Source organism: Carlito syrichta, unplaced genomic scaffold (assembly GCF_000164805.1).
Source record: "Carlito syrichta isolate Samal-C Ts95f unplaced genomic scaffold, Tarsius_syrichta-2.0.1 Scaffold315518, whole genome shotgun sequence".
Classification (NCBI taxonomy): domain Eukaryota; kingdom Metazoa; phylum Chordata; class Mammalia; order Primates; family Tarsiidae; genus Carlito; species Carlito syrichta.
In genome coordinates, this window is record NW_007259614.1 from 396,566 (window position 1) to 422,003 (window position 25,438).

General features: G+C 47.5%; 1 protein-coding gene across 2 annotated transcripts; it reads right to left on the minus strand.

Moving 5' to 3' along the window:
* Positions 1-5,368: 5,368 nt before the first annotated feature.
* On the minus strand, positions 5,369-22,259 carry SEC61A1 (Sec61 translocon alpha 1 subunit). Of its 2 annotated transcripts, none has more exons than XM_008072925.2 (12): positions 22,048-22,259; positions 21,713-21,780; positions 18,866-18,931; positions 18,697-18,775; positions 17,581-17,712; positions 16,206-16,315; positions 15,753-15,906; positions 11,685-11,845; positions 9,037-9,234; positions 8,557-8,748; positions 7,213-7,289; positions 5,369-5,745 (listed from the first exon to the last, which is right to left on the minus strand). In XM_008072925.2, the coding sequence occupies exons 1-12, from the start codon at positions 22,052-22,054 to the stop codon at positions 5,559-5,561; spliced, it is 1,431 nt and encodes a 476-aa protein (XP_008071116.1). In that variant the 5' UTR covers positions 22,055-22,259; the 3' UTR covers positions 5,369-5,558. The 2 variants fall into 2 exon arrangements, with proteins under 2 accessions (XP_008071116.1, XP_021562070.1); XM_021706395.1 differs by having other exon boundaries at positions 22,052-22,179.
* Positions 22,260-25,438: the final 3,179 nt, after the last annotated feature.

The following is a 25,438-nucleotide window of genomic DNA, read 5'->3' on the forward strand; positions in this document are numbered from 1 at the left end:
CGAGGTTTTGAGTCGCCCCAGCCCCCGAGCAGCTCGCTCCCCTGCAAAGGAGGGCGGGGCCGGCCGGCAGGGAGAAGGAGTCCCCTCGGGTGCGAGTGGGGAAAAAGCCGTCGCGGAGGGCCTGCCGAGCTGGGCTTTGCACTGCCACAGTCATGGATGCATACGCTTAGTTTGGAATGGATAGTTTTGAGCATGATTCAGGACTCAGAAAGTGCCAAAGGCGCGTACTAGGGCAAACCTCCTCCTCCTCCGGCCCTCCGCTCCCTCTCCGGTGGCAGCCTGCCTCTGGCCGGCCGAGAGGCCTGTACCCGCAGGAGCCAGCACACTCCAGGGGTCCCAACGTCAGGAGACATGTCACATGAGAGACACTGCAGGAGGCCTGTCGTCGAGGCATTATCCATCCTCCTCTCTACCTGCCAGTCCTCTTGTCCAGTCTTCTTTGTGTTTCAAAGTGAGTTGCAGACACAAGCCTCGTCTGTAGTTTAGCGTGCATGTCATTGTCTAGAGTTCAGTGTTGAGGTTATTTATTTTGAGGTGGGGATTCACTCTGTCCCCCAGGGTGGAGCGCAGCGGCACGATCGCGGCTCATTGCCGCCTCAGACTCTTGCATTCAAGTGATTTTCCTGCCTCTGCCTCCGAAAGTGCTGGGATTGCAGGTGTGAGTCACCATGCCCGGCTTGCTTATGGTTATTTTTAAAGGCTAAATGCACACACAGTGAAGAGCGCAATCCTAAGTGGACCATTCCATGAGTTCTGACTAATGAAGCCTAAACACCTATCAAGGATGTCACTGTCGCCCCCAAAACCTCATTGTGCCAGTCTCCAACACACTAGAGGCAACCACCTCTGGGAGTTTTTTCACCAAAGATTAGCTTGGCTTGCTCTAGAATTTCATATGAATGGCACCATACAGTGTAACCGGTCTCTTTCACTTAGAATAATGCTTTTGAGACTCATGGATGTCATGGTGTGTGTCAGTAACTTGTTCGGTTTTATTGCTGGGTAAGATGTCGCTGGATGGCACACTTATTTATCTACTCGCCCGTTGATGGCCATCTGGGCTGTTCCCTGTTTTCAGCTGTTATGAATATTCTCGTACATTTTTCCGTTGCGCCTAAATACCCGGGAGTGGGGAACTCCTTCGGGTCTCCTCCCACTGAGGGAGCTTTTCTTTCCTCCCAATAAATCCTGCTTTCTAAAAAGCAAAATAAAAGAAAACCCAGGAATGGAATAACTGGGTTAGGGTAGACATGTGTTGTTTTCTGAGGCATTACCCGACCCTTTCCTGATGAACAGGATGTTTTTTTAGCTGCTTCTCCCCCCACCCCCCACCTTTTAAACACAGATAGTAGCATGCACTATTCTGCCTCTTGTTTTTGTGTTTTTCCTTGACAGTATATCTTGTAGATTTTTCTTATTATAGAAAGAATGTCCTCCTAGGCCAGGCCCGGTGACTCACGCCTGGAATCCCAGCACTGTGGGGGTTTGAGGCAGGAGAACTGCTTGAGTCCCGAAGTTCAAGACCAGCCTAGGTAACATAGTGAGACCTGGTGTCTACGAAAATATAAAACAAATGAGCCAAACATGCTGTAGTCCCAGCTGCTGGGGAGGCTGAGGCAGAAGGAACACCTGAGTTCAGGAGTTGAAGGCTGCAGGGAGCCATGACTGTGCCACTGCACTCTGGCCTGGGCCACAGAGACCCTGCCCCCCCCCAAACAAGGTTCTTCTATTTCCTTTCCACAGGTGGGAGGCACTGTAATGTGTCCAGTCCCCTTCTGATGGGCATTTACGTGCTTCCAGCCTTATTAAACTGGGCTTTGAGGGGTGAACAGGAGCTTGCCAGGCAGACAGCAGAGGGAACAAGGCTTGCAGGTTGGGCAGACACTGCAGAGCCTCAGTGGTCAAGGCATGGGCTTTCCGGGGAGCCCATGGGGTCCCATCATGCTTGTTGGACGGAAAGGAGTTGGCGATGGGGCCCTGAAGGGCTTGGGGCAGGGGCGCGCGGTGGGCACCCCTGAGATGCTCTTGAAGCAGGGCTGCCCATCGTGCGCCTCTGCCCCAAGCCCCAGGTGTCGGAGCCCAGGCTGGTGGGCTTTTGCGGACTCTTGGACGGGACCACATGCCTGTCCCCCGGCCTTCAGGAAGCCATGCTCTTTCCGGGCCATGGCTGACCCCTCGGGACTGAGATGGCTCACCCCAGTCTTGCCCACTGCATGGGGGCCTCCGGGAGACTCCTCCTGGCCTGGCTAGGACTCAAGGCCAGGAAAAGCCCAGCAGAAGCCAGCTAGGTGAGGGGTATGGGGTTAGGCAAGGAGGTCCTGGTGAAGTGCACTGGGGGCTGGAACAGGGGCGCCCCCTAAGCCACGGGCAGGCATCCCTGCCGGGACCCAACCAAGGACAAGGAGCAGCTCCCGGGTGGTGTTTCTCTAGACTCCTCGTTCCTTGCCCAAGCCGGGCCCCAGCAGAGGTACCTGCAGGCAGGCCTGGGAGCCAACAGGAGCTTAGGGTAAGAAGAGAGCCTAAGGATGTGTCTCAGCTCTGCTGCTAAGTGACTGCGACTTTTGGCTACACGCCTTTTGCCTGGGTCTCCGTTTCCTCACCTGCCAAATGGACTGGCACGGTGCCCAACCCACAGGGACACAAGCAAGCTTTGCCACTGCTGCATGGGCCCCTGAGCACAGAGAGAAGCTGAGGTGGAGAGGCAGGGCGGCACTGCCTGCCATTTCTGGCCACAGGTGGCTGCTTGAACGTGGTTCCTTCTGCTCAGAGGAGGCTGGGGCAAGACACAGGTACAGCCCAATACCCCAGGCAGCGAGAGGAGGCCCAGTGCTTCCCTGACTTGCGTTTCAGGGCTGGGCTTATCTGGAGCCCTCTCCTGTGGCCAGTAGGTGCAGAGGGAACGCAGGCAGACCTGGCATACATCTGTGCGCCACGGTTCTGAGGTATGGCCTCTGCAGGGCCAAGCCCACATCTGGCCGTCAGGTGACCCCAGAGGGACACCCTGCCCTGGCCCACACTGCTCCGAAACCAGGATGCTCCAAGACAAGACTGAAGACGACAAGGAACAACAAGGCCAGGGCCCAGCTGAGGAGCTCTGCCCACCTGTCCCTTGAGTCACGCGGCAGCAGGCCAGGGTGGTGGGGTGGTGGGCGGGGGGGGCCTTGTCCAGGACCAGGACGAGTCGAGTTGAGTGTGGCCCGGCCCCTGGCTAAGTGGAGACAGAAGACTCCTGGGCACATTCTAGGATCCACGTGATGCTGGGATCCGGCGCTGTGCAAGACCCCTGTGGCTCAGCTATAGGCTTGGTCCGAGGCCATTATGCCAGCCATACGCCAAAGGCCAGACTCAACGGAGCAGTGAAACACCCTGTACCCAGCCCGAGGCCTTGACAGCCACTCCGCCTTCCTGGGAAAGCCCTGGAGCAGCTGCGCCGCTGGCCCAGCACCAGGCTCCTGCTGCTCTATCACCGGTGCTCCACTTCACCACAGATACTGAGCACCAGGCTGCCACCACCGACCAGGAAGAAGGCAGTTTTTCGGGCCAAATGCCTAAGGAGAACTTCCCCCAGGTGTCCCAGCCAAGCCTTCGACACACCTCAAGTTGCACTCAAGGCTTCGGCTTCACTGGACCTTTTGGGAATAAAACCCAACTTAAAACCAAGAGACCATGACCAAGCAGCTTGTAAAAAATTGCTTTATTTGTCACTTATTCACCTTATCTCAGTTATGCCATTTGGGCATCCACAGTGACAGTCCCCTGGAAGCCAGGGCCAGCCCCCTGCACCGGGACCAGCCTCGCAGGGCTCAGCTGGACGGTACAGGCTGCAGGCAGGACTGCAGGGCTCTTCCCGAGGCCCAGCACTCCCGGGGGGCTGGGGAGGCCCCGGCGCTGCAGTGGCGGAGGATGGGACAGTGGGAGAACCACGCAGTGTGACAGGGCGTCCGTCTCAGAGCCTCCCCTCTGCTCAGGACTGGGTCTAGACAAGGCCACGTGTGATAGGGTGGTTGAGCCCTGGACCATGGGCGAAGGCGCCTAGGGCCCATCGTGGTTCTGGGCTGACTTGCTGGAGGGCTTCAGGCAAGTCGCTTCTTGTCCCCTGGCTGGTCTGTTTCCTGATCAGCACTGCCAGGGAGGTGTCCTGGGAAGCCCCATCCTGGCTCGGAAACCGCTGTGTAATCAAGGCAGCAGCCCTGTGCTGTGAAGGCTGCCGTGTGCCTGTGTGGGTGTGGTGTCTCTCCCTACATGGCTGCACTCCCCCGTGGGGCTCCCTCCTCAGAATCGGGCCTCCTCCTGCAAGAACATCCTTCCCCACCAGCATCGGGAGGTCAGCCTGAGACCTCGAGCTCTCTCAGGATCTCCTTGGCAAACCTGCTGTCCCCGCCGCCAGGCAGTACTTGATAGGGACCTCCCTAGAGGCCTCGGAGGGAGCTAATCCAAGATCTAGGCCACCTGTCATCACAAACAGAACTCACTGCAGACGCAGCTTGAATACCCCCATACAGCAAATATGGGAGCAGCTTACCAAACGCTACGCTCTCCACACCTGACCTTACTCCTGATCTCGGTTTGCGCTCTCCCCTTTCTCCCTCTCTGCTGACGACACTGGTGAAACGAGAGGAGGCCGGTGACACCTGGTCATTTACCTGCTTGCATTTGGTCCTAAGTACAGTAAGAAAACTTTAAAAAAACGTCGAGTGGGAGGTGTTCAGCCTGGAAAATGAAGGGGGCTTGTGAACATCGAGTCCCTTCTCTCCAAGTCTGATTGTACCACAGTGACTCCCCTTTCCAGAACAGCCGTGAGGAGACACGGCCAGCGACGATGCCTAGCCCGACCAGGCTCAACATCATAAAGCTGACAACCCGGGTGGACTAAACATGGAGATACTGAGACAAGCGGGCTCCAAGCCCAACTGAAGAGTCCACAGGCACACAAACAAATTCACAGACGGCCAAGAGTGTCTTCCAGGAAATCCATCCCTTTCTTTTGGAAGAGGTTATCCTAAAAAAAACCCTACTTTTAAAATAAGGGGAAACAATGGTGTCTTACAGAGAAACAGTCCTGAGTCAGATATTCCCACCCCTACTTGTGAAGGAGACACGCTCATGAGGTTCCATGTCTCCAGAAAACATGTGCTCGGCCCCCAGCGTCATAGCCTACCGCTAAAACGAAAGACACCTCAGGGTTTGTGCTTCCAACCAGAGTAAGAGACGCCCTCTGTGGGGGAAGAGCTGAGACCGCTGCAGCCGCATGCAGCACTGAGAAGGTGCCAAGGTTCAAACAAAACTTACATGGACACTTGGGACCAGCGTTTGCCAGGCCCACCTCTCTGGCAGTCAGCTGAGCAGAACTTCACTGCTACAGTTCTTCTTGCCAATGCCAGAACAAAAGCAAAATTTCAAACTGGAAAATGTCTAGCACTTTACACAGTGGAATGAAAGAACACGAAATCCAAAAACGTCATCAGACAAAAGTCCACGAGCTGCAGCAGCACTCGCCACAATGGCCCCCTCCCGGCGACTTCCAGCGCACTTCCTCCCCCGGTCCCTGGGAGGCGGGCTTAGAAGAGAAGGGCGCCCATGCTGCCGACCTCGCTCTGCTCCTTCACGAAGATTTCAAAGTACTGGTAGATGATCGTGACCGCAAGCAGGATGCCAGTGCCAGACCCAATGGCGCCCAGGAAGTCAGCCAACACCGAGAGGGCACCAATACACAGCCCACCGAAGGCTGCAGCTGTAGGGATGTACCTGGGGGAAGGGACACAGTCAGTGCTGGACCACCTGCAGGCCCACCCCCAACCGCTTGGCACTCAGGGACTCAGGCCTCAGAGGCCCCCAGAACCTCATCTACTAATAGCCAGTGCTCGATGCTAAAGCTGTGTTGTCCCAGGAGTAGCCACAATGGCCACATGTGGCTAGTGGACTGTGACTAGTTAAAGTCTAGATGTCACACAAGATTTTATTTGAAGACCAGAACATAAAATATCTCATAATTGTTTTTCTCACATTAATTACAAGTCAAAATTCTTTAGATATACTGAGTTAGATAAAATATGTTAAAATTAATTTCCCCAGTTCTTTTTAGCTTAATGTGAGTTCTGGAAATTTAAAAAAATTACATGTGTGATATATTTCTACTGAACAATGCCATAAACCTAGTTATTAAGAGAATGAACTAACGTGCTTATTCTCCCTGCTAGGGATGAGCACACGATGTGAAATGTGCAATTGCGGCTCTTCTTGTGGTTGTTTCCTTTGGGTGAGGGGCTAGCAAGCTGCAGCCCACAGGGTAACCGGGTCTGCAGCCGACGTGGTAGGTAGTTGTAGGAACATGGCCATGCTCATGTGTCTGTGTATGTCTATGGCTGCATCTGAGTAGCAACGGATGAAATGAGCAGTTGTGACAGAGATCCTATGGCCCCCAAAGCCTAGAACACTCACTGTCACCACCCTGTTGCCCAAGAGGCGGCTCCATTTGTGACATACACATGCAGACCTCAGAGTGCTATGGAAGCATCCACGGCCACTCGGACTTTGCCCTTCCTCAGCCAGCTGCTCGCCAAGCCCTGGGGCCTCTTCTTTCCAAGCTCCCTCCTCTCCATCCCCAAGGCGATGACTGCATCTGGCCCCCGACATCTCTGCCCAAACTCTCAACAGTCCAGTAGGGCTGTAGTCTCCTTCTCTTCCTCCCTGATATGATCTCGTTTAGCAGCATAGACAGCCCTAAAAGACCACGGGCTCCAGCCCTTTGTCCCTGCTTCAAATGCCCATTAGTCCCTTCCATGCCCAGCTGCTGCTGGCCTCCCTAGCCTCACCGCCACCTCAGCCCCAGGACCCGCTTGCTCCAGGCTCACTGGCTGACCCTCCTCCTTGGTGCTCCTGTCAGCACCCACCAGCACGAGCAAAGGCGTGCGTTCCACTGGCACCTGTGCTTGAAGCTCTTGGAACCCCGATTGCAGCACTGCTTATCCTGGCCACAAGCCTCCATCTCCTTACCCAGGAGCTACCTCTTTGAGGAGAGGGCTGTAAGCATAAGTTTTGATATCACCAGCGGCTAGCACTTAGATAGTTAAAAAAAAATATTTAATTCTACCTTTTAACCCAAGGATAAGATTTAGTGAGCCAGAAAACCCTAAGGCCTATCAAGATGCTCAATGTGTCAGAAAACACACAGGTAGACAAATGGGAAGTCATGGATGCATGGCGAGCACTCACCGATTGAGTTCATGGACCATGGAAGTTTCTCGGTGGCCTCTCATGACCATTTGCTGCTCCTTCAGCTGCTTTGCAACCTACATGATGCCCACCAAGGAGAAGACATGATGCTCAGTTTTGAATTGGACACTGAAGGAAAGGAAGACATTTCCAGTGGCACTCCACAGATATAGATTTTCTTTTCAGCACTAGCAGTATTTATACGAGGGGGACTCAAAAAACCCCAGAATTTATTTAGCAGAAAGTATAGATTCATTCCTACACGTTTAAGCTTCAGTCACCTCCAAAGTGCTCTCCATTGATGCAATATACCTATCAAGACTTTTTTCTGGCCAGGCATGGAGGCTCAAGCCTATAATCTCAGCACTTTGGGAGGCCGAGGTGAGAGGACTGCCTGAGACCATGGGTTCAAGACCGGCGTGGGCAACATGGTAAAACCTTGTCTCTACAATAAATCAAAAAATTAGCTGGGCATGGTAGTGCGTGCCTGTAGTTCCAGTTATTTGGAAGCCTGAGGCAGAAGGATCGCCTGAGCCCAGCAGGTCGAGGCTGTGGTGGCCATATGTGCCACTGCACTCCAGCCTGGGCGACAGAGTGAGGCTCCAACTCAAAAAAAAAAAAGAAAAGAATAAAAAAAGACATGTTTCTCATTGCTCAAAACAGTTTTCGAACTTGTCAATTCTGATGCCTTTTAGTGCTTCTGCCATTTTTTGTTTCACCTCTTCCACATCAGTGAAACATTTCCCTTTAAGGACATTTTTTCATCCAGGGAAACAAAAAAAGGTCACTTGAGCCAAGAGTGGATGAATAGGGAGGACAGGGCACAGGGGTCATGCTGTTTTTGGTCAAAAACTGCTCAACACTCAGTGCGGTGTGGCAGGTGTGCTCATAAGTCACCCATCATGAAATGGGTAAACGCGTTCAAAGAATCTCCAAAAAAAACCAGCCAACTCACTGAAGTCGAACACAGCCTCTCACAACAACGCTAGCTGGCACACTGATTCTGATGGGTTCCTACAACGCTGACCTAGCAGGGGAGGCCTGTACTAACAAAGGGCCCACCCTCCAAAAATAATTGCAGTCTTTTTTTGGGATCCCCCCTTGTATCAAAAGCAATGACGTTATATGAATGTCTAACTTCACAGATTAGCCTCAGATTCTCAGACCTAGTGCTGACTTACTGTTGGGCTACATCTGCCAGCCTTTACAGCCTCCGAGCTGCTTCATGAAGGATGACCTGTCCGCATGTGTCACAAACCACTATTTATGAAGAGGTGACAAGCCGATATCCCTTATACCAGTAACAGTTTAACCATCCTCCTAGAAATTTGTACATATACTTACATCTTTGGCAGAAGAACCTGAGACCTCAATCCATGTTTTGGAGAAGAACGCACACGAACCCAGCATGAACACTATGTATACAACTGCATGCACAGGGTCTTCTAACACAGAACCGAAAGATTCTGGAGGGGACAGGTAATAGCAAAGGCCACCAACTGGATAAGCACGTGCTGGGCCCCCAGAAGAAGTATCCTGGGAAGAAGAAACAGAACACCTGTGAATGCTGCTTCATTACGCCTTAGCATCGAGACAAAACATAGTTCTGAGTAGATGAAAGATATAATTTCACCTAATTGCCTGAGTGTTTCACCTAATTTCACCTGAGTGTTATTTTATAACTGAAAAGAAAATGTGCTGAATTTTTAAAAGGCACAATTAGAAAATATCTTTGGGTGAAATATCTGATCATGACTGATGCAAACCACTGCATCAGTAGCCATATCACTACAAACGATTCTGTCTTAAAAGAGCCATACTCACCGACCAGGTGCCCAGCAGGCTGACCAGCAAGTTGCCACTGAAGCGAGCCGACAGCATCTGGGAGATGACATAGAGGTTGGACACCAGGGCGGACTGCAGGATGATGGGGATGTTGGAGGTGTAGAAGAGCTTGATGGGGTAGGTGTTGTACTGGCCGCGGTAGCGGGCAGACTTGATTGGTAGGTCTACTCGGAAGCCCTGAGAAGCCAAACAGAGAAAACTGTACCTTCACTGCCTCATCCCAGCCTCCTGCATAGGGACACAGGCCAGCTGGCGCCCAAAGTTGGGTCCACCAGGAGGGAGGTAGCTCCGGGCACTGGTTCCGGAGCTCCCAGTTCTGAGAACTCATGTCCTCTCCTTATCCACCTCTGCACTTGGGGTACACCCAGAAGGGTCCCAGAAAGACTAGGTTAAAAATGCACTGAAGCACAGCACAGTGGAATGATCCCATTTTTGCCAAAACACAAAGGCTACTCCATTATGTCCACACCTACGTGGAATATACAAAAAGCCGGGAAGGTCACACACCCAAATGCTAAGAGCAATTCTCTCCAGGTGGTGAACTTTCCTGAGCTTTTACACCAGCCCTAAGGCAGGGCCACCACAGCAGGGGCCTCACCCTTCCGAGCAGCCCTTGAGAGCATTTTTCATCATAAGTAAACAGAAAAGCTAAGTTTTTTTATAAATACAACATCTCCCACTGAAATCTTGGAGAATATAAGGGATTCTTTTATATCATTTTCATAAACTCCCAGGGCCTAGAACAGGGCTCAGAATACAAAGGATTTAAAAATAAATTCTTAGCCAGGCTCGGTGGCTCAGCCTGTAATCCCGCGCCTTGGGAGGCTGAGGTGAGTGGACTGCCTGAGCCTGCAAGTTCGAGACCTGCCTGGGCAACTTGGCGAGACCTCATCTCTACAATAAATAAAAAAATTAGCCAGGTGTGGTAGCGCACGCCTGTAGTTCCAGCTGCTTGGAAGGCTGAGGTGGAAGGATCGCCGGAGCCCAGCAGGTCGAGGTTGCGGTGGCCAGGAGCGGCCACTGCACTCCAGTCTGGGCGACAGAGTGAGACTCCAACTCAAAAATCAAACAAATAAATTAATTAATTAAATAAATTCTTAACAATCAACTGCAAATTCTTGTCAAGCCCCTAGAGAGTTAGCTTGTTATTATCTAGGTTTCTAACTAAAGGTCTCGGCAGAAGAACAAATTGATTTATTTGGTCCTCAGAAAAAGCATGTGGTTGGCTTAAATACCTTTCACAAACAGTAAACTGCCTTTTAACTCTGCCCTTTATTTTTAATGGACACCAAAATACAAGTGAACCATCAAAAAACATAAAGATCAGCTGGGAACGGTGGCTCACGCCTGTCATCTCAGCACTTTGGGAGGCCAAGACGTGAGGATTGCTTAAGTCCAGGAGTTCGAAAGCAGCCTAGGTAACATAGTAAGACCTAGTCTCTACAAAAAAATTTTAAAAATTAGCCAGGTATGGTGGTACACACCTGTAGTCCCAGCTACCTGGGAGGCTGAGGTAGAAGGATCACTTGAGCCCAGGAGTGGTGGGTGAGACACGAGTATGCCACTGTACTCTAGCCTGGGTGACAGAGTGAGACCCCAACTCAAAAACAAACCAAAACAAAAAACAAAAAAACCATCCCAAGCCGGGCTCAGTGGCTCAGCCTGTAATCCCGTGCCTTTGGGAGGCTGAGGTGAGTGGATTGCCTGAGCCCGCGGGTTCGAGACCCGCCTGGGCAGGCGAGACCTCATCTCTACAATAAATCAAAAAATCAACCGGGTGTGGTAGCGCATGCCTGTAATTCCCGGCTACTCGGAAGGCTGAGGTGGAAGGATCGCTGGAGCCCAGCAGGTCGAGGCTGCGGTGGCCGGAAGCGGCCACTGCACTCCAGTCTGGGCGACAGAGTGAGACTCCAACTCAAAACAAAACAAAACAAAACAAAAAAACCACCCCAAACTCCCCACCAAAAAGCAAAGATCAATTCTATTACAGGAGAGCAACTAGCAGTTCAGGTCTCTTTTTCAGAAGTAAAAGGGATTAATAATTTTAAAGGAAAGCACTATCAAGAGGAAGAGCCTTTTCTAAGAAGATACTGCTTGCAAATAGTCTACAAATGTTGGGTAAGACATCAATGGGGTTTTAGAACTTGGCTGCTCTTCTCTCTTAAACGAAGAACTTAAAAACATATCGTCTTTTTTTTTTTCTTGAGTCAAGGTCTCACCCTGTTGCCCAGGCTGGAGTGCAGTGGCACAACAACAGCTCACTGCAGCCTTGAACTCCTGGGCTCAAGCGATCCTTTAGCCTCTTGAGTAGTTGAAACTACAGGCATTTGCCACCATGCCTGGATGATCATTTTATTTTAAAGATGCGTCTTATCTACTAATAGGCCCAACCCAAAATAACATGATTTTATCAATGTTAGAACTGCCTCAGTTTTGTTTAGTGGGCAGATCCTCATGACTCAATGAACATGTTTGTCCAGTTCACCTGGAAACTTGCTCCCTTCAAATGCCATCTCATCATTTCAGTATATGATGACATGTGTGTCACCCAGGGCAGGAGCGGTACACACTAAAGCCTGAACTTAAATGCAGACCATTCAAACAACCTGGGTCAGATTTGGACGCACCTGAAAATAGATGACCACTGCAAAGACAAAGATGGTGGCGATCAGATTCATAAGGTTGGGGAGATTCTGGCGGTAAAATGCCTCCCGGAGGGCTCGGACTTTATCAGTGCGTGTGGCCAGCAAATGGAACAATGCGATGATGGCACCTTCAAATTCCATTCCTGTTGGCCAAGGAGGGACAGATGTGGTGAAGGAACAAACAAGTAACTCACTTTGCGTCTAGGCTTATTAGCAGACAAAATAAGAGCGAAAGACAGTTTGTTATAAGATGCACAGTGTCTACTCCTATAGCCACGGGAATACAGTATGGATTCTTCTAATCCATTCCTATTTCTTCTATAGAGAATTCAAACTATAGAAATAGGCTATTTGCTGAGCAGGGTGGCTCATGCCTAAAATCCTAGCAGTTTGGGAGACCGAGGTGAGAGAACTGCTCAAGCAGTTTGAGACCAGCCTGGGCAACACAGCAAGACCTCATCTCTACAAAAAGTAAAAAAAAATTAGTCAGGTATGGGGGCACATGCCTGTAGTCCCAACTATTTGGGAGGCTGAGGTGGGAGGATCACCTGAGCCCAGAAGATTGAGACTGTGGTGGCGAGCAGGTAATTGTGCCACTGCACTCCAATCTGGGGAACAGTGTGAGACCCTGACTCAAAAAAAGAAAAAGAAAGGAAGGAAGAAACAGACTATTGTACTTTTTTTTTTTTTTTGAGTCAGAGTCTCACTCTGTTGTCCAGGCTGGAGTGCAGTGGCACACTCACGGCTACTGCAGCCACGAACTGTAGGGCTCAGGCGATCCTTCCACCTTACCCTTTCAAGTAGCTGGAACCACAGGCGTGCACTACCACACCTGGCTAATGTTTTGATTTACTGTAGAGATGTCTCACCAAGTTGCTCAGGCTGGTCTGGAAACCCTGGGTTTGGGTAATCATCTCGCCTTCACCTCCCAAAGTGTGTGACCCACCACACCTGGCTTTATTCTACTTTTTAAAATTAATTGGTCTCATTTCTTAGACATGAGGCAAAGACCACCATATCATCATGGAACACCAATTAAAAAATACATAAAAGTCATGTCTGATGAACTCTAGCTGGAAGGGGTCTTACACTGAAGGGAGACTCAGAGATAACAAGTCCACTTCCCTGGAAAATCCCAGAAGTACAAGCATCCATTCAGTGGCTGTGAAGCGTAGGCTGCTCTTGGCCAGGGGGCACTCCAGCTCTCTGCTTCTCACACTGACTGTACAAGGAGAGAGGATGACACACTCATGCCTACCACATGGCAGGGGTCAAGATGGATCATACCCTGCCATGGAGATGCTGCTGAAAGCAGGCCTAGTGCCAGAGTGAGCTTCCTGAGTTAAAACAGGAAGAAAGGGGGCCCAATCTGAGGATCAGGCAACAGAGGGACAAGTCAGAGGAAGAAAGCTGGGGAGCATGGCACATTATTGAGGCCTAGAAGCTTTAGAAATTGCCAAAAAATTTACTTAAGTTAAAAAAATAGGAGAGTCCAAAGGTAGTGAGTTAGCTCAACTGACTGTTCAGTTAGCTACACACAAAACTCCTTGTTCTACTTTCTTCACCTTCTTCTCACCCTTCCATTTGACTAGTCTAAAAAATAAATAAATAAAAAGCTAAAGTAAGAAACAAGAATACTATATCACTATATAACATTTGCTGTCTAGGAAGATGTGATCACCCCATAACAGAAGTCTGGCAACTCGTGCTGCTTTTGCTGGCAGGAAGTGTCCAGAGTCATGCTATCTGTGGGCAGTGTGGGGTCATGGTATCAGTACTCTGAGGTGTACCAAATATTGTCCTGGGATAGTATTTTTCTCAGCTTCCTAACCTGTGATAGCTAGGATGGCCTGCTGCTTCCAGAACTACTGAGATGATATGCCAGACAGCTATCTAGCCCGCATCACCACTGACCTCCCTGGCACCTCCAGGACCTGGCTTCTAGGAGAGAAAGTCTGTCCTAACTTCTTCATCTCACCCTGTGGCGGTCTTCTGTCAGTTCCCACTGCCTCTACCTTTTGGTCATGTGTGAACACACTGACCTGTGTCTCTACTGTATGGAATTCAGGAATGATTCCCAGCCCAGCTGTTCCCACTCTCCAGGGAAGCAGCAGTGATTACTCGCTCAGCCTAAGAGGGCTCTGCAACAGCCTCAGTCCTCTGCCCCAAGCCAGGCGGCGGTAGAGCTCCAGGTCCGCTATGAGGCTCCCGGGCCGTTGTGCCTCCAACACTCTCTTCCTGCCCCTCCCTTGGCTCTCCCTCCAGTGCCACCCCCTGCCCAGGGTAATCACCCTGCCCGAATGCATCTCCACTCCAGTCAGGTCCCAAACACGAACAACTGACATCAATTCAAAGCTGGAGACAAACCCACCTTTGCTTCTCAGTTTTCTACCACTTTCACAAAGCTTCCTTGCCCTGTCTCTTACCTGCTTTCTCCCAATGCCCTCGTACCACACCTTCCTGCAGGCTGGTTTCCCAAGACCAGATTACTACCGCACTTACAGTGCAAAGCAAATCATTCCTTCTAAAAGCAAATCATTCCTTCTAAACTCTGACTCCCATCACTCACCCTGCTCCAGAAAGGAACATAAATTTTCGGCTGGCTGCAGCCAGATTTCCGAACCCCCATTGACTACCCACCTTGACCTCCTCTCTAATGTCACTTCTTCTAACTCAGTGGTTCCCTCAAGGCCAGTTACCATAATGGTCTTGCTAAACACCCCAACTCCTACAACACTTTTAACCTCCTGCCTTTTCATTTCCATCCCTGCAAAATCCTACCTTCCAGCCCCTTGTTTCTCCTAATTTGCCTTGGAATTCCTCAAGTTAGGAGTTCAGGAGTTCCTAACTCTTCTCTAGGGCTTTCTTTTGTAGTCTGTTAGGCATAGGCAAACTTCATTTGTCCAGGGTCCAGTTTCCCACATTCAATTAAAAAACAAAACAAAGCCGGGCTCAGTGGCTCAGCTTGTAATCTTGTGCTTTGGGAGGCTGAGGTGAGTGGATTGCCTGAGCCCACGGGTTCGAGACCCACCTGGGCAACTTGGTGAGACCTCATCTCTATAATAAATAAAAAAATTAGCTGGGTGTGGTAGCGCACACCTGTAGTTCCAGCTACTTGGAAGGCTGAAGTGAAAGGATCACCAGAGCCCAGCAGGTCAAGGTTGCAGTGGCCGGGAGCAGCCACTGCACTCCAGTCTGGGTGACAGAGTGAGACTCCAACTCAAAAAAAACAACAACAAAAAAAACCCCCACAAAAAACACTCAAAGGAACATAACTATTTCTCACGGAACTCTACTGAGTGAATAACATATTTAGTGTTAATAAAAGTGAACTTCCTTTTCCTAATAAATCTAACTATAAGGTTTTCCTTGTGTGTACAGAAATATTTATTAAAAACATCCTCTCATCCTGTTATAAGATTTCCATGGTGCTTAGTGGATACAACAAAAGTATACCAATGTTGTTCATCGCAGGACTTATTTAGTAATTTCATTTTTAGAAACTTATTCACTGACAGCAACTAGCAAAATATACAAAGATGAGCGTATGAGGATGTTTACTGTTTCAATTTTAATAACAAAGAAGCTGGAAGTGGCTTAATGGTGCTTTATCTTTGCAACGAAAGTTCATGTTGTGCTAAGAAAAATGAGGCAGGATTATGTATTCCATGAAACAGTCTTGTATCAAAAATTCAAGTTATCAGTATGAGTATAAGCCTATCTGTGTTTTAAGAAACTTTGCAGGCTGGGTGCAATAACTCACATATGTAATCCCAATACTTTGGGAGGCTGAGGGGGGAGGATTGCTTGAGGTCAGAAGTTTGATACCAGCCTGGGCAAGAAAGTGAGACCTCCATCTCTATAAAAAATAATAGTAAAATTAAAAAAAAAAAAAAAAAAAAGAAACTTTGAAGATGTACACAGAAAAAGTAGAAAAGATAAACCTAAAACTGACATAATTTTTTGGTGAAACAGGGAAAATTTTGTTTTTTCTTTGCATGGGTCAATACATTTTGCTAAGCTGTCACCAGGAGAGCCCAGGACACTTACCTCGACCAGTGTTGACGGTGGTGGGGCTGAATGCCTTCCAAACAATGGTTTCACAGATATTAGTTGCAATGAAAAGGGAGATACCAGAGCCCAGGCCATACCCTTTTTGCAGGAGTTCATCCAAAAGTAGGACAATTAAGCCAGCAACAAAGAGCTGTAAAAATAAACACAGGTAAAGAAACACAAATAGACTGTGTTATTGTTCCCCATGGACATGGTTCTGTCCTTCTTCAGTAATTGAATTCTCTGATATAAATGCTGAAGGGTGAGTGAGAGTGCATCCTCAGTCACAGACAGTAGTTAGTAGAGCCTTCCTTGGCTGAAATTGAAGACCAAATCCAGGGTCTTTGGCTTCTACTCAGCAAGAGTCCCTTCTATGCATGGTTGAGATTTATTACTTGACAGTGGTAGGTGTGACAGGCTACCCAGAAGGAAGACTGTTAGCACAATTACCTGAATGGTGATTAACAGGCAGATTCCAGCACCCATTTCAGAAGGGTCCCCATACATTCCCGTCATCACATACACGATAGACTGGCCAATAGTAATGATCATGCCAAACACTAGGATCAAAAGAAAACTGTGTTCTCAAAATGGGAGATTACACAGAGCAGAGAAAACAGTTATTGAGTACCTATTCAATGCCAGGCACTAGAGAGAACAAAGATGAAAAACAGTGATATTGCTCCCAAGGAGCTTGGTTGAGGAAACATCAAACAACCCTATTATCAAAGTACATGACAACTCAAATGGCTTTTAACGAAAGCATGCTTGCTCTTTAGTTTCATCTCTTCCTAAATCCATCTTCCTTTTAGTAATGAGAGTAGTAAAAGAGTGAAACATGGCAAGTCTGACTCTTGTGAAAGGCAAATCAGAGAGTAGAATCTACTCTGGACAACATCTGGAGAGACGCAACATGGAGATACTGTCACCTGCAGCGCCCATATTCAGTGCTGGGCACATGGGGTCTGTGTGGCTCATGAGCTGAACTCTACATCTGGGCCATCTCCATGGGCTCATCATGCAGGTCTGAGTCCAGAACACAGAATACTGACTTTGGAATAAAGTACCATCGCTTTGATTACTGTTATCATTTCCTCTGCTACTGAGCTCTTCTGGTCTATAGAAGCCTTCGTTTTTGTAGCCTGAATTTATTTCTTGTATCTCTATGTTTCACAGTTAGGCAATGGAATCAACACATTTTGTTGGTTCCACAATACTAGATGGATTGGGCTTCAGTGTCAGTTTTTCTACTTAGTGTGTCATGCAAAATAAAGTTTTACTCCAAAATGTCTAGCAAATATAGTCCCTATGTGACTTCTTAAAAAGTGTTCCTTGGCTGGGCTCGGTGGCTCAGCCTGTAATCCTAGCACTTTGGGAGGTTGAGGCGAGTGGATTGACTGATTACGGGTTCAAGACCAGCCCAGGCAACCTGGTGAGACCTCGTCTCTACAATAAACAAATAAAAAAAATTAGCCGGGTGTGGTAGTGCACCTGTAGTTCTGGCTATTTGGAAGGCTGAGGTGGAAGGATTGCTGGAACCCAGCAGGTCAATGCTGAGGTGGCCATGCGTGTGCCACTGCACTCCAGCCTGGGCAACAAGAGTGCAACGCCCATTCAAAAAAAAAAAATTAATTAAATAAATAAAAAATAAAATAAAATAAAAAGCACTTCTTAGCACTGAATTTTTTTTTTTTTTTTTTTGAGTTGGAGCTCCTGCAGGGTTGGTGGGCCAAGCATATAAAGAAAAACTGTTTCAAAGTCCTAAACTTGGTAGCAAACTCAAATTCTCAACTATAGACATAACATTATTCACAATCTTTCTTACACTTTTGGGCTCCATTGAAGAGAGCTCTGTCTTTTGGGGTGTCACCAACTTCAATTATCTTGGCACCAGCCAAGAGCTGCATGATAAGGCCAGAGGTGACAATGGGAGAGATACCCAGCTCCATCAGTGTGCCTTGAAGAAAGAGGGAGACAAAACATAACCAGTATTAGCTTGGAAAAGCAGACCATTATTTAAAAAATGAATGAGCAAAATCTGACTGAGTACCCCTTACACGAATCCAACGTGTTTCAGTTTGCGAGCAGCATTTAATTTAGAGAACCCCAAAACATCAATGATTAGAGTATAATTCAATTCATTCTGTTCAGCCTGCCAGGCAACATCTTATTCTGTTTAGGAAGTCACATGGCGTCTAAACAGATTACTGCATTTAAATTCACCACAAACAGATTCATTCTGGTTTTACAGAGATAAGAAAGGTTCATTTCTTCATCAGTTAATAAAAAAAGGATAACATTCAAATAATTTCCAGAGTCGCGGAAAGGGGGACTATACAATTGTATCTAGTTGTGAATAAACCTCGACTTCCCATTATGTTAAAATAAGCTATACTTCTGACTGATTTGGAACTTAATTTGAACTATATTTTAAAAATGAGTTAATCAAATGCAGTATCAACATACACATTCAGAATTCTCCCCAGTCCCTGTAGGTAACTGGTTAAAGTATACAAAATACCGTTACACATTTTTTGACATATATATGTAACCTACAGATATGAAAAAGATGCAGCTGAAAAACAAATTACAAATTCTAAAGAATGTTATCAATGGAAATGTCATCATTTCAGGTATTTAAAAAGTATTCTAGTTTTTCCACTTTTTTAATTTCCTACAATGCAGACTTATCTTGTTATTACAGGTTTTGTACTGCACTCAAAACCAATTCCAAATACGATGGTATGCCTCAGTGCTGAATTCAGCATTTAATAAGGCCATTCAACATAGCACACGAACATTCTTCACTCTATTTCCCAAGCCACATATCTTCACAAATACTTTCTGAGCTCCATATAAAGCCAAGGCTTATAATTTAACTAAATGAAACCAGTCAAGTCCACATTGAACAGAGAAAAGGCAGAAAGAGCCAGAGTCCTACCTCTGTTAGAAGCTAGAATCACTCTCATCCAATAGAAAGGGTCGGCTGAATCTGAAGACATGATACCAAATAGGGGAATCTGGAACAAGCAAAGAGAAAAGGAGTCACAAACTCGTTCCCAGCCCACTCTTATCTTCTACCCCAATACAAAACATTAACCTGTGCTTACCTGGCAGCATACTAAGAAGATAAAGAGAGTGATAGCAGTCCACAGCACTTTCTCCTTAAACTGAATCTAGAATAAAAGAAAGTGAATTAGCAGCGAGTTATCGTCACAAGCAAATTAATTAAAAACGACTCTGTTCACTAGAGACGCCAGCCAAACCAGGTACCAAACGTAAGTACTAAAACCTAAGGACCATGGACCACGTGCTTTCTCTGTAAGGAGCACAGTGCAAAGCTCTTCACAGGCATCATTTCAGTTAATCCTCACACCACAGAGCATTATTATCTTGATCTTACAATGAGAAAACTGAATCTTACTTAGAAGAGCTAAGTAATTTGTCCCAAATCTCACAAGTTAAAGTGAGTCTGAATCCAAAGTTGTGCTCCCAACCACAATATTAATAGTTAAGACCCAAGATCAAAGAATGTCACAACAGAAAATGACTTGTAAAACAGACAAGTCTTTACAACACATGAGCAATCACTTTTCATTTGAAAAAGTCTGTAAGTCACAAAATCGTGCTATTCTGGAGCCAACTCATTTGGAATTTGGGATTGTTCAATATGTATTAAGGGTAAAATAATAAGCAGAATCAGGGGAGGACAGGGAGAGGTGGACATTTAACCTCCTCACTAACTACTGGTAAAATCTGTTCAAGAATTGTATAAATCTTCTCAGGAATCTAAGTTGGATGGGTGACAAGATTTATTCTACAGATGACTATTAAGTTTAGGCCACCACCTAAGGTCTCTCTCAATTGTAGTAGAGTGGGGACTATCCTGGGTCTTCCGTCTCTAAAACCTGAGTGTCTTCACTAGCATTTGTTGCCTACACTACAAGAATGGCTTTAGAGGGCTTAACAGACACATGAATTATTATTCACAGAGGATTTTGAGGTGGAAATAGCTTCTAAGAGACAGGCAGTAGTAAGTGAACAAATTGTGTTCTTTAAAAACACTTTTTAGTTTGAGAAGAGCAGGCTAAGCGAGTAGTCAGTGTCCAGGCTCTCTGGTGAGAGTCTAAAAATCACAGCCCTCTGCATATGCCATGTCACACCACAGGTAGGATGCAACACACTCACACAAAGGTGGTGTACATTCAGTGCTCAGCTCTCCATGTGAAGCTGCATGCGTCCACAGAACTCTTTCCCCATGAGATGCTCCCTTCCCATCTGTCATCTCACCAAGAAGCTCGAAGTTGGTCAGGAGAAGGCAACAGGACATTCTTTGATATTGGGTCTTAACTGATAATGGTATGGTTGGGAGCACAACTTTGGACTCAGACTCACTTTAGCTGTGGGATTTGGGACAAATTACTTGGCTCTTCTAAGCAGACTGAAATACATCTTTACAGGAAAAAGTTGGCAATTTTTTCAAGACTCATCATTTTTTAATGACCAAGTCTTGTCCCTTGGTTACAGCCAGGTTTAACGGCAAAACCTCAAAAGCTCATTATCCAAGTCCTGTCTTCTCTGCCCCTTAAATAGCCCCTAAATCCTTCTCGTTCAGTACCATAGTTCTCCCTCTACTGCGACAGTCTCTAGTACTCCCCTTTCCTTCCAAAGTGATACTCTCGTCTGGCCCCTTTTGCTCATCTTTTGCTCCCCATCTACCTCTGTAGTCTATCAATATCAAGTATATCTAACCACCTCCCAGCCATATACATTACAGCTTTGTCTCCTTTACCTTTGGAAACTATATAGTCCTTTTACCTGAAATTCCCTTCTATCCCTTCAAGGGAACTTCTATTCCTCCTTTAAAACCTCTATCAGACATCACCTCTCCCAGAGTTAATCCCTTCTTGAGCCACTGCCTTACCTTGCACATATTTCCCTTGTTCCATCTACCACACTTAGTTGGTTACAAGGTCAAGGTCACATGGCTATTAAAAGGCTGTATAAAGAGTGAGACCTCGGCTTGCCTACCTCCAGGGCCAGATCCTTTTACTATGTTGGAACTGAAGGGGGTAGAGCTCAGCAAATTAGCCCATCAAAGGCAGCACGTATGTGAAGATTATGAAACTATTTGAAGTAAAAAAATAAAAGTAGACTCCAAGAACCAAAATTGTCTGTATGTTTGCCAACTACACATAAACGTGTGAATACATTAACAATAGTCTGAAAAGAATGTAGAGACAAAAACATTTCACTATGCACTCTCTAACCTATGATCCTAATGAAATTTTTCTTTGTTGTCTGACAGTTTTACTTATACGGTATTGGCAACACTCACTCTCTCCATAGAAATTCTGATAAAAATTCAACGCAGCCTACACTTACATCTTTCCTTGTTTTAATGCACCTGCTGTGAAAAAGTAACATACTTCACAAAATGCCTTTATTCTCAGTACTGCGACAATAACATATGTAGATAATTCTCAGTATTAGCTATGTAAAAGGACAAACTTATTTGTACAGACTAAAGTGACTGCTCTTCCCTTTAGCAGTTGGATACAAAGGGCATCTCTTAGGGCAAAACCAACCCATGATCTGCCTCCCGTTGGAGACAAAGAAGGGAGAGTAACTCGACCTGGATATCCTAACTGAGACCTTATTCATTTTCGGCTCGGATCCATTTTTGGGACAGAGCAAACCGGAAGCTTTGTTCGCTGAGCAACATTCGTCAAAGATGCCCCAGATAAAGCACGAAGACTTCGGTGGAGACTCCCGCACAACCAGGCCACCTTTCACCAGCGCTCCGGAATAACACGGTACACACAACTACGCTCCAGGGGGGAGAGAAGGGAGAGTTTCCATTTGGCATGTTGGAGCCATTTTTAATTGCACTGTAAACTTCCAGCGCCCAGGCAGTTTCATGAAACCTCCTTTGTCGGCGATTTGGGGAAACTTACCTTCCTCTCTGGCTTCTGAATTTCCGGCAGGATGACACAGAAGGGCTTGATGACTTCCAGAAATTTGACTTTAATGGGAAAACAAAAGAGGAGCAGTTAGGGCACAGGAAGACCTTGCGCGACACCCAGGGAAGCCTTCGGCCCAGGACGAGTGAGAGCAGGGGACGGCGCAGGCTGGGCCTGGGGCACGTGGGGACCCCCGCGGAGGGCCGGGGGCGCGGGCCGCGTTCTGCAGGAGCCCGGGCAGGTCTGGCCGGAGGGCGTGCTACCGCTCCGGGGAGGGGAAAGGGACCTGATCCGTCACGGCAACGCGGGGCTGTCCCTGAAGAACTCACTCGCCATGGCGGCGGCTGCTGGGGCCCCGGTTCCGCTTCGGCTCCGCTTCGGGGGAGGAGACGCTGCCCGCCGCCCAACCTGCTCCGGAGCCCGGCACCGCCGCTGAGAGACACGTCAGTGCTAGCCCGGCGGCGAGCGGCACGGCGCGGCGCGGCGCGGGCGGGGCTGGGGGAGGGCCGCAGGCCGCTTCCGCTTCCTGCCACGCTCGCCCACAGGCCGTCGCACCGCTTCCGCCGAGACCACAACTACCGGCATGCAGTGGGGCTCCCGGAGGCTGTCGGGAAGATGTGCGCCGCGCTGGGCTTGCCGGGAAGGGAGCGTGCGGCGGCGTAGACTTGGTAACGCGGGAACACGCGGGTGAGGGCGTGTTACGCTTCTGGAGGCAGAGGGCGTGCGGGCTCTAGGAGCCACCGAGGCGAGCGTGAGGCACCGTGTGTGTTACGACCCTTTGGGCAGGCGGGGGCTCCAGGGGCGTCCGTGCTCTTCGAAGCATTTACAGCTCTTTGAACTTAGCAAACAGACTGGAAGCTCCTCTGAGCAAGACCTTGTCCCGGCGCCGACCGCGGCGCCCGTCCCCTCGTAGGTCTCGCCCGTGATGGGCTGAGGAGGGCGCGAGGTGGGAGGGCCGACGGAATCCCCTCACGTGCTGGGTCCTTGAGTAAGCCGGGCGCCGTGTCCTGGGGTGGGGCAAGTGGGAGGGGGTTCTGAGAGACTCGGCCGGAGAAGGGTTGGGGCAGCTCAGGAAACCGTCTGGACCGCCGGGGAGCCAGGAAGGCCTCCGAGAGGAGGGGCGTCTGGGCCAAGCCTTGATGGCTTCTTTGGGGAAGAAATGAGGCAGAGGTCCAAGTGAAGGGGCGATGGCTGCGAGCGAGGCATGGCCATGTGACTGCCCGAAATCTGGGAAGGAAGACCTGTCTGGCCGGAACAAAGGCTGGGTGATGGGTGTGGCGAGGAATCAGGTCCGGGATTGGGAGGGGTGTGGAAGTTACTTTCCAGCGTGTGCAGTCATAGCATATGCTAAGTGGAGAAACAGAAATAATTCTGTGAGCATTTAGAGGAGGAGGTGGTGGGTGCTGCTGAGGGGGTTAGGCAGGGTTTCATGGAGCTAAATCCTGACTGGACGGGATGCTTTTTTGCGATGTTAATTTAGGTGTTGTTATTTGTATTTTTCCATTCTCTCTCATTTCTAGAAGGTAGCTAGTTTATGTAAGTCCTCGCCTCAGGAATTTTGGCAAGACAGGAAGTCTTTTTTTTGGACTCCAAACCCAGTGGTGGAAAATTCATAGGACTATTGGGAACAGCCAAGTAGCTTCAATCAGTGAAGTGGTCTAGGAGTGACATCACTTGGTATCTATTCTCCTACCAAAAAAAAAAAAAGGCATTGGTTATCAAGAGCTGCTCATCTTCATTTCCAGAACCCACTGGCCATCTCTTCTAGAGTTTTGGACAGAAGCTAAAACTGACAGCCCCTGGACTAAGTTCAGCAGATAGGCCAGAACCGATATTTGGCCACTATGCACCGTGCACCACACTGATGGTTAAAATGCTAACATAATTCCATGATAAGTAATATCACAGAAATGGCAGTAAGTGCTAAAAATAGTTAGTAATATAGATTTAATGTAAGCTCATAGTTTTGTACTAATAATTGTAGGATGTTAGTACCATTGATAACAGGCCTCCTGTTGTGGCCACATCTGAGAAACAGCCATGACATAGTTTGATCTATGTCTCTGAAGAGACTGGCCAAATTGTATGGGTTTACAAAACACTAAATGCTTTAGGAGAATTGTTAGTTTAAGATACTTTTGTTGGCACCTTATAATTCTTTGGAAGATAGTAGGTATGCAGTGTTTTAATATTATACATTTATTATAAAATATTAGAAACAAATACCTTGAATGAAGAGACAAAATATGGGCACATGTTTGATACTTTTAAATATTACAGATGTGAATTTTGTTAATTTGCAGAAGAGCAAAGAAAAAATTATAATAGTAATGAATCCCAGCCTGGAACTTCTTTTGATTCTATTTAAAAATCAGCCCAAAGTAAAATTTGTGTTTTATAAAATAAATTTTATTACACAGTCTGTAGTTCTTGTGGGGAAATATGAGGCCAAATTAGGCCAACAACAATTGGGCAGATTGTACCAAGGAAGGGGGGGAGTCTCAAGGTGAGATTTCAAAGATATTACAAGAACCTTGCTGACCACAACAAGAGTTGTAAAAGCTTGTTAACCAGCTGTAAATCATTGTTGTAAACTAATCTTTAGCTGACTGCTATAAATAGGACAACAATTAACTGTATCTTAAAAAACCAAAACACTACAATCAATTAGGGTCTTACAAAACCTATCATAGTAATTTCCCTCTCACAAAACCCGACATACATCACATAAATAATTTCCCTCTTACAAAACTGTTATATACCATGTAATTTCCCTGGCACAACACAAACTTCTCAACATGGCCCAATAAAAATTCCCTCCAGCTCCCACCTTTTGACAGACAACAACCTCTTTCTCTATTACTCTGTCCACTGTTCTCTGTACGATGTATCTCTCAAATAAATCTGCCTTTCTAAAATCACAACTATCTTGGTGAATTCCTTCACCTGCGACTCTGATAGTCTCGTGATAGTCGTACACATGACAGTTTTGTAATGAAAAATAACTTGATTTTTTTTCAACCAGGAATTTGAGTTTGACTTATTGGTAGTAACAGAAATGTTCGATGCATAGGGCGCAAAAGTTCTATTGTTAAGAGATCAAAGTGCTTGGGCTCAGGCAATCCTTTCACCTTGGCCTCCCAAAGTAAAAAAATAAAAATAAATATCAAAGTGCTAAATACGTATATATTTCATCAGAATGCTGTTAAAGCTTGTGGTTCAAATGAAGAACATTTTATCAACGAAGAAAATTTAAAATGATTTCATACATTAAATACTTGAAAACTTAAAACTCAAAAATGTTATCAATGAGGTTAAAGCAATCAAGATTTAGAAGGCACTGTCAGGATTTTTAACACTATAATTTAGTTGAGCATTTTCACACAGATACTTAATAGAACTTCAAAAGGAGTAATATTAATATGAACATGCTATTGCTCTATGGACCCATTTTTTTTTTTGAGTTGGAGTCTCACTCTGTCGCCCAGACTGGAGTGCAGTAGCCGCTCCTGGCCACCGCAGCCTCGACCTGCTGGGCTCCGGCGATCCTTCCGCCTCAGCCTTCCGAGTAGCCGGAATTACAGGCATGTGCTACCACGCCCGTCTGATTTTTTGATTTATTGTAGAGATGAGGTCTTGCTGCCCAGGCGGGTCTCGAACCCACGGGCTCAGGCAATCCACTCACCTCAGCCTCCCAAAGGCTGCGGGATTACAGGCTGA

Coding starts and splice junctions, on each gene's coding strand:
- SEC61A1 (XM_008072925.2), bottom strand. Junction 15,907..16,205: donor GCCTGTTAATCACCATTCAG/GTAATTGTGCTA, acceptor TTATTTTTACAG/CTCTTTGTTGCTGGCTTAAT. Junction 9,235..11,684: donor CAGTGGTCATCTATTTTCAG/GTGCGTCCAAAT, acceptor TTGGCTTCTCAG/GGCTTCCGAGTAGACCTACC.